Source organism: Acanthisitta chloris, unplaced genomic scaffold (genome assembly GCF_000695815.1).
Source record: "Acanthisitta chloris isolate BGI_N310 unplaced genomic scaffold, ASM69581v1 scaffold26858, whole genome shotgun sequence".
NCBI lineage: Eukaryota > Metazoa > Chordata > Aves > Passeriformes > Acanthisittidae > Acanthisitta > Acanthisitta chloris.
Window position 1 is genome coordinate 16284 of NW_008686910.1, and position 9199 is coordinate 25482.

Genomic DNA, 9199 nt, shown 5'->3' on the forward strand with positions numbered 1-9199 from the left:
ATTGGCCCATTTTCCAGGAAGGGCCATAAACATGATATCTAACAGTGTCATACAGGGCTCCTGGGGAGTGAGGCCATACCCTGGCTGACCTCTGGGAAAGACTAAGGCAAGAGCAAGCAGCTCTTTCCCCCAGAGTCTCCATGCCAGACTCTGGTCTCTGTTCTCAACAAAAACACTCCACAGTGTTTCAGCCAAAAGGCTCACACTCCCTTCTGCCTCTGCCTGCCAGCTCCTGCTCACAGTCCTGACAGCCTGACCCCAAACCTCGTTCAAATCCAGTGCACTGGGAAAATAAAATTTACTGTTTCAGCAGAGACAACTGCTGTTTTAGTCAGGAAGAAAAAAAAAGAAAAGACAGAGTACAAGGGGAGACAAGTCTTTTGGAAAGAACACATCCCCTTGGGAAGCTGTTATGGAGGTACTACAGGGGGATAGAAGAGAGAAAAAATAGACATTGGAAAACAAGGAGATGGAGGAAGCACCACAGGAAAGGCACTGGAGGATGCTAATGCCTTCTTGGGTGCACAGTATCTAACAACTTTCAATCACTCGTAAGCTGATCACCTAGTCACCTCTTTTTTCTCATCCATCACCTTTTGTAACTGCCAGGGCCTCTGCAAAGCCAGCAGAGCAAAGGGTGGAGGGAAGTGAGCTGGGAAGAGGAAGAGAAACTTCAGCTACAGTCTGAGATATCTCTGACATGGGAGAGCAGGGCAAAGGAAAAGGTCTTTTCCACTGATTCTCTCACCTCTGCCTTGACAGCCCAGTCCCAGCCCTTTCTCCCCTCCCTTCTCCGTGCACAGGCAAGAAGAGTCCACATACCAATGCGTCCTGCATCCTGCAGCTGGATTTTGAGCATCTCCATGGGAGTGGTGACGATGACCTGGCAGGTACCTGCGCCGCAGCCTGCCAGCATCTCCCTCAGCAGTGTCAGTTTTTTCCTGCCCAAAGAAAACAAGAGTCAGTCAGAGGACATGGCCTGCAATGACACTGGGGCAGTTGGGTACAAGGCTCAGGGCACATCTCTGACCCTGGGAGTTACAGGAAAGGCAGCCTGGGGGACAGGGGCACCTGCTAGGCTTGATAATTCAGCACAGCCCAGGCTTGGTATCTCTGCTGCCATCACCTGACCTGGACAACAGACCCACTTTGGTCCCAGAAACAAAAAATTCAGAAAAAGCCACAAGCCCAGCCAGAACACCCCCAGATAGGAGCACACAACCCTCTTCATCCACAGACAGGGAGCTGCAGTTCTCTTCCAGCCTGACATTGCCCCTGGCCAGGGCACAGCTTTCAGAAAGGGCATCACTTCAGAGGGCAGCAAAGGACCTGAGCATTAAGGGGGATAAGCAGCTTTCCTTCTGCCAGCCTAGTCCTTTAAACACTGTCAACAAACAGAGACCACAGGGCAAGCAGTAAAGGGAGAAAACATTCCACTTGCTGCCTTGGAGGTCTCCAAAAGAACCAAAATAAATAAACAGTGAACAAGAATCAGGGAGGCAGCTCCTCTGTGGTTAGGAGCTGCTTCATCTCACCAGCCTTTCGAAACCTGGAGAAGTAGTCTTTGCTCTAAACTGGCCCTCCCGAGAGACACAGCATGGGATGGATTCCCAGCACTGCAGCTCTGTGCATCCTCTGCTCTAGAGACCAGGGATTTATAAGCAACATGTTCTTGCCTAGCAAAATGTAACATTTCATAGTTCCCTCCATTCCAAAGCCACAAAACTACCCAGCTAAGACTGGAACTCAGGATGCAAATGTTCATAGCCTCAATTTTTAGAAACTGATGTGGTTTAGCCCTGTAAAAACCCCTCACCCCTCGGCACCAGAGAACACTGACTTGATAAAAAAAGTAGATCTGATCTGCTCTTTTCTAAAAGGGGAAAAAAAGAAGCATATATAAATCACACAGCCAGAGGGAAACAGCCTCCTCTTTTTTCTGTTTTAAATGCAAGTACTATTTTTACCTCCTCCAGCCCTGCTCCTGCAGCAATACCTCATCTTAACCTACTCAAGGCGAGTCCTCATGCTGTGGCAGAAGCAGTGCCACAGTGATAGGAGCTATTCCCTTCCAAAACCCAAGCACACTCCTGTACCAGGAGCTTCACACACACAGCACAGCTGTGCTGCAGAGGGCCAGCAAAACAGTCCCAATGCCAACCCTATGGGAAAGGCAGGGCAGATGCACTGTAATCCTGCTGGCCCACCACGTCAGCTGGGCTGATTTCTCCACCTCTCATCTTCTCCAGGGAGGATATGGGAGCAGGGGATTAGAGGCACTGAGCCACAACAGAGATTACCAGCAACTAAATATAGAGCTCTCCTGTGAGGCTGAAGGGAGGAACATTTCACAGTCTCCCCTTTCCAAATTCCCCCATAGGTGAGAACAATCCTCCCATGGAGTTACCCACACAGGTTGAAGTGTGTGCAGCAAGCATTCCCAGAGGTACAGAGGTACCAGGATGTGCAAAGCCAGAGGTCCCCACTGCCACCTGGAGGTGAGCAACTTGTGCCTTCTGGGTGGCCTGAAGCACAGCACCAGTCTCTGCATGGCTCAACACAGTCAGCACCAAGGCTGCACAACCAGCCATGGGAGGAAGCAAGCCAACCAAAGGAGCTGGCTGCCAGTTTCCCTCTACAGCACAGCAGAGCATCTCCCACTCTAGCAAGAGCCCTGGAGCACCCCTGGAGTACATGTCTTCTGGCTTTTATCCAGGGCAACTACTTTGATACCCAGTTCAAAAGATCAGGAAGATTTGGCCTACGTGTTCATCTATGGACCATTATCCCAGCCAACAAAAGTCAGCCTGGCTTGACTGAACTCCACAGAGCTATGCCAGTGTGACCCAGTGAAGGATTTATGCATGTGGGTGTATTTTAGAGATGTCAAACAGGTACATCAAAAGCATCTAGAACAAGGGCTTTCAGCCTTTGTTTTGCATGCCCTGGGAACTGGGGGCAGTCCAAGAAAAAAGTAGCTTAAGATAAGCAAATCTTTTGTCAGAAGGTTTAAAATTTGCCATACAGGGGTCAAACTCCTTTTGCAAAACCTCTCCAGTCTGCACATAAAAGGAGTCTGAAAACAGTTCATCTCTAGATGACAAAGAGGTTTAAATATTTAAGGCACCACAGGCCTTATCCTCAGTGGTTTAAAAACTGGCACATCTCAACTAACTTCAAAAGCTGCAACACCAGCAAAGATCTGGTCCTACAAATGCAGAAACCATCTTTTTGCACAGCAAGAGGGTGTTGGAATGTAACATCTACACAATAGCCTCAAATTCTGCACTGGCAGAAATCAGTCATTCTGCTTTTGTAACTGACATGCAATTAATTTGTGACAAATCAGCAATGTCAAACTGGATGGGGAGAAGATTCAAATTGATTCAAATTAGAGTTTCAAACTAGAGCTGAAAAATAAAGTCAAAAAGGAGGAACTAGATGTTTATGGAGGGCTTTCGGAGAACAAGGCATCAGTGCAAAGTCAGGATCTCTGACAGCATTGGTATACTGATGGCACATGGGAGCAGAGCAGGATTTTTTCAAGTTTCTGAAAATCTTGACCATGTGGGAGTTTACTGTGCTTGGACAGGGACCAAACCCATCCATTCTGGAATCAGTAAGACAAGATTTCCAGATAGAAAATCTCTGACCTAAGGAAATATCCACACAAAGCCATACATTTCTATTTCCTACCCAAGAGGCTACTGCTCCCAGCTTAGACATAGCCTTCCTCACTCATAAAATAACCTCTGCCTCTGATTTGTCAGCCCAGTAGATTGTAGAAAGTTCACCAAGAGTTTCACTTCAGAGTCAGCACCTTTCAAACAGTTTAAATAGTGGGTCTTTGACACAGAATGGGGGACCAACACACAGGAGCTGTCCTTCAAAAACTGCCACACAAACTGCTAGTCAGTCCCTTTCACCCAACCCCTGCTCTTCCAAGGGGGAACCAGCTACTGCAACCTGACTCCAAAGCTGGAGCTGTGGTGCAGGGAAATGCAAAAGCAAGAAAGTTCCCATTACAAGCTCCTTCTCACTTCTAGTGCCAGCTCAAAAATGCCTCAGATAAGCAAAATAAAGCATTGATGTGGGACAGATACACCTCAAAGTAACACTGTCAGATTCAGTGCTGCTCTGGCAGACATTACTCCAGGTATGTGCAGGAGCTCTGTATTACATACTTGGACTAAGTCAAGAGGAAGGTGACTCTGTGCCTGCATCAGGTTTGCCCTGGCAGGAGATCCCAAGTGGCTTGTTCCAATACGAATGTCTGTGGAGTGAACAATGGAGAGGCAGCATGACTAGGCATGTTGAATACAGACACAACCTGTGTTTTGTTCCAAGATATGTGTCTGGAATGGAGACAATGCTCCTCTCATGGGTGCATTCTGTGATTAAACAGCCCATGTCTAGCTCCCTCTAGCTTAACAGCTGAAAGTGCTGTTTCACCTTTTGGCTGACCTTAGATGTCAACAGCTTCAACCCACTATAATTCCCCGAGCCTCTGCGTGCTAAATAAAAGAGCCCTCACCAAACAGCTATCCCCAAATAGGTACAGTGAGATTATCAGCTCTTAACAGTCCCTTTCTCAAGGGGATGGGATAGATTTCCCCACCTACAAGTCCCAGTGGGTTGGATGAGGGTTATCTGTGTTAAAGAAGTGTCTGGGCATCCAGTGGATAACAGCAGGAGAGGCTGCCTTGGCCTACAAGGGCCAGAGAAAGACCAAAGCACAGTGTGTGCAGGGTGATGCAGAAGCTCGGCCCCAGGGCTAGCAGCAGCATCCCTGCTTCCTAAATCAAGAGCCTCACTTTACAGCCTGTCTGTGAGCATTATTCAGCTCGAGAATCAACCAGGCCATGCAAGAGATACTTAAACAGATGCCACAGATTAGGTGCTCCAAGTATTTTAGAGAGCTGCCTGAACAGACATCTCCAGACTCAGGGAGAAGAGTGCACCAACAAGGGCATGAGGTCCCATGTGAGGACCTCATGCCCTTGCACGCTACCTCCAGCAGCGTCCAAGAGCACAGTCAGGGAAAAGGGAGTCTAGCACAAACCTGCAGTGATAACATCTCCAAAATACTGTTCCAACCATTTTCAGCCAGGAGCTTCCTACACCACAGGTGCTGTTTTCAGTCTGGCCTTTCAAAAATGGGCTCTAAGCCACTTTTCTATCCTAGCAGTTTAAAAGCAAGTTCAACACTAAGTCTTTCAAAGGATAAAAATATATAAATTTACGTACACTGAAAGCTGTTGTGTAACCTGAGGCTACTGAGTCATGCTGGATTTGCCACACTCTCTCTGGTCCACACATGCTTCTTCCACATGCACGTGGAGGTGTTATCTTAATACCACATGTTTTAATCAGCAAATCCTGATAGAACATGCACATTTTATCAGAAAAGGATTGCCAATTCATGAAACATATTTCAAGCAAGACAAGTGCTAAATGCGTAGCAACAAAGGCATTCAGTGTCAAACAGGTCAAGAAGACTTTTGCAGCTCTGAGTCAGAAAAACATCAGAGCATCCTTTGGGATGCTGACCTAAGAGCACAGCATCTATGTATGTACAGGAGATAATTGGCTTGTGCAAAAAGAACTTTAGTGGAGCTGAATCAAGAATTTGGTGGCCCACCATGAAAAAAAACAGCACTTGGCCTTACACTGAGCCTGACTCCCTCAGCTGTGCTTTACCTAGTGTATCACCTTGAGTGATGCAATTACATACCAAGAAATGAAACCACACTGACATGCCAGGCAGCTCGAATCTTCGCCTTTCTAACCCCGAGCTATTTTGCTGTTCATACCTAGGCTCTGACTGGAGTTGTGAAATAAGTGGCCTAGCCTTGTGATGTGCTAGCAGGTATGGCACCCTTATTTTGTCCTGGGTAGGAGAGGCCTTTGAATTACAGCACTGCTAATCCTGCCCTGTCTTACAAACCCAGCTGGGGAGGATGGGACAGAAACATCTCAAGGGAGAAACCTGCAAACAGCTTGGAAAGAGGGAGCAAGAACAAGGAAAGCCATTGGGGTCACACAGCTTTGTGACTCAATTGAACAGCCTCTTGCCATATTTGCTGCATGTGCTACACATGGGAAAAGATCACGTGAACTGCCAAAGGCAAGGCAGCATGCAATGGCTGCAGCATGGCCAGGCACTCCAGCAGGTTACATACTCCATTCCCAGGCCTTGGATTTCCTTAGCATGGAGGAAAGAGATCCCATGATTAACAGCTGCCCTGCAGTTTCTAAGGGCCCTTATCATCACTGGTAATGTCATGGCCTTTTTCATCACCCCCTACCCTTATGCACTAAGCAAGGTCACAGCATGCACCAGGCCTTCAGCTAGATGCCACATTCATACCCTACAGCAGCCACAGCCTACCTGCAAGGCATTTTCTTTCCCATCACATCTTGGGAGTGATGCTTCTAGTCAGAAACACCTTAACCATCTACCACAGCAGTATCAAAGCTCTGTCTGTCCAGCTCATGAGCAGAGCTGACCATATTTCACTCATCCAAGCCCCTCATCCATGATGGCTGAACGAGATGAGTGAACTCAAGTCTTGTCACCAAACTGTGGCCTGACCTCTTTTCTCTAAAGAAACAAAACACAATCTGTGTTGAGACACAAAGGCTCCCTACTGCCTGAGTGGTATCAACTTCCTGCTCCAGGTTACTGTAGTGCCAGTCCCATCAGTACATATGATTTAGGAAAACATATTGTGTTACTCTGGGAAAAACTGTCTAGTTCCTTTATCCTGAATCAAGTGCGGCACATCATCCACGTCATGTGTGGACCAGCCAGGAATCCAGTAGTCAAACTGGAAGAGCTCTGAGTGAAGACCCCAGCTGCTCATGGAAACAGTTGCATCCCACTTACTCACAGACCTGCTTAAGGCCAGTCTCTACACTGAGAGGCAGTCTTTAACTCTCATGGTGCAGGACATGGGCTGATAGGCATGTCACATTTTAATTGCTGAAACATCACAGCAGTGATTGCTCTCACACAATGCCAAATATTCCCAGGCACACCTACAGGTTGGCTGGGGAAGTAATTGAGATCAGCAATGAGGAGAGACACTTGGGTGTAACAGTGGATGAGAAGCTCACCATGAGCTGCAGTGTGAGCTCACAGACCAGAAAGCCAATGGAATCCTGGGCTGCATCCAAAGGAGTGTGGGCAGCAGGTCAAGGGAGGTGATTCTTCCCCTCTACTCTGCTCTTGTGAGACCCCACCTGGAATACTGCACACAGTTCTGGTGCCCTCAACACACGAAGGATATGGAACTGTTGGAGCAAGTCCAGAGGAGGCCAGGAAGTTGCTAAGGGGACTGGAGCATCTCCCCTATGAGGACAGGCTGGGGGAGTTGGGGCTGTTCAGCCTGGAGAAGAGAAAGTTGTGTGGGGACCTCATAGTAGCCTATCAGTATTTGAAGGGGCTACAGGGAACCCAGAGAGGGACTCTTTGTTAGGAACTGCAGTGACAGGACAAGGGGCAATGGGTTCAAGTTGAAGGAGGGGAAATTAGGTTAGATATTAGGAAAAGTTTCTTCCTGTGAGGCTGGTGAGACACTGGCACAGGTTGCCCAGGGAGATTGTGGCTGCCCCAACCCTGGCAGTGTTCAAAGCCAGATTGGCTAAAGTCTTGAGAAACCTGGTCTAGTGGGGAGTTTTCCCTGCCCAGGGCAGCGTTGAGGCCAGATGATCTGTAAGGTCCATTCCAACCTCCAAAATTCTACAACTCTATGAGTCTATGTTGCCATACTAATCTGATTTCTTCCATGGGCCATTCTCTTCGAGGTAGTACAAGGCCTGGCAGCTTGGCACCTCGTTGTCTCCCTGCACAACCTACCAAGCCCCCATTTTCTAGGTTGTGGCAAAGAGCTGTGCTGCTGTCTACTGCAGTACACCAAGGCGTACTGTGCTGTCTGCTGCAGACCCACTTCTTGGTGGAAGTGAGGAGCAATGAGGACATCATTACCTCCCACTGTCTGAGCAGAGCACAGAAGAGACACTATTTGAAGAGACAGAAAAATCACAAACAGCTGCAAGCCGATGAGTCACACAGACATATGTTAACTGCTACTTTAAAAGGCTCCAGAACAAAAAAAAAATAGGTACATGAAAAAAAATAGATCTCCGACCTGTGTCAGTCCACAGTCTCCACTGAAGCTGTTGAGCCACTGATCTGCAGCAGCCAAGACTGACATAGTATGTTTTGGGAAGTCATTAAACCAAGTAATTATGCATTTTCAGTGAGGCTCCACCCCATAAGTGCTGATGGGAAGAGCTGGGATCATATCCCAGGCAGGCTGTTTTCTAACTACACTCACTGAGGACTGGAGACAGCACCTTTCTCTGTCTCCAGAGAAAAGTCTCTATCTGAAAGGAGAAACGAGAGTTCTCCGAATTGCGAGGGAAATATGTTGGTGAAAGCAGCATTAAATATTCAAGGTCCAACCCCTCTCGACTGCTCAGCTTGCATTTTGACTCATATTTAGTTCACATGAATCACGCCCTACTTGCAAGCTGAACAGATAATTTGGTTCCTTCAGCACTTATTTGCAGGTCAGCTGCTGGGTAATGCTGTAGTGCCCTTCATTAATTCAGAGTCAACACCTCTCTAAAACTATTTTCTAGATGCCAAAGGAGAAGAAGGATGTTAAAGTTTGGGATCTACAGAACCTGACTTGCCATCTGTTTGAGCCAGAAGGAGCATAAAAGCATCCAATAGGATGCTGAGGACAGGAGTCCTCCCAGCAGCTGTCTGAGCAATGATCAGTGCGATTGGGTTCCTCTCAAATATTTAGTCTACAAATTCTGGATCTGCTAACCTTGGCTTAAATCTGGGGCTATTTTTAGAAGCTTGAATAAAAAGCAGTCATCCAGTGGAGTGCTTTACGCTTCCCATTTTAGACATTACATCCTGAGCCCGAACGTAATCACCAGCTGAGCTGTTCAAGGTCAACTCATATTTCAGTCGTTGCACCACCCCACGGCACCTTTGTCCTGATGTCCCACCAGCCACATTCCAAGAGCCACTTGGTGTCTTTTGAGTTGACCACAAAAGCTCTGCATGCCCTACTCACCCGTCTTTGGAGAGGTGGTGCCGGAAGAAGTCATTGGCTGCCAGTTTGATAGCCTTTTCAGGTGTCACTAGGGTCAGGTTCACCGCAGCCCCTGGGCAAGG

The 9199-nt window shown here is 47.7% G+C and overlaps 1 protein-coding gene across 1 annotated transcript in view; it reads right to left on the reverse strand.

Annotated features, from left to right (window-relative positions):
• The window catches only part of LOC103807650 (mitochondrial glutamate carrier 1-like), a 26653-nt gene that overhangs the window by 4469 nt on the left and 12985 nt on the right, over positions 1-9199 (reverse strand). The window contains 2 exon segments of the mRNA XM_009080391.1: positions 823-941; positions 9099-9189. Of these exon segments, the coding sequence (XP_009078639.1) occupies positions 823-941; positions 9099-9189 (210 nt within the window).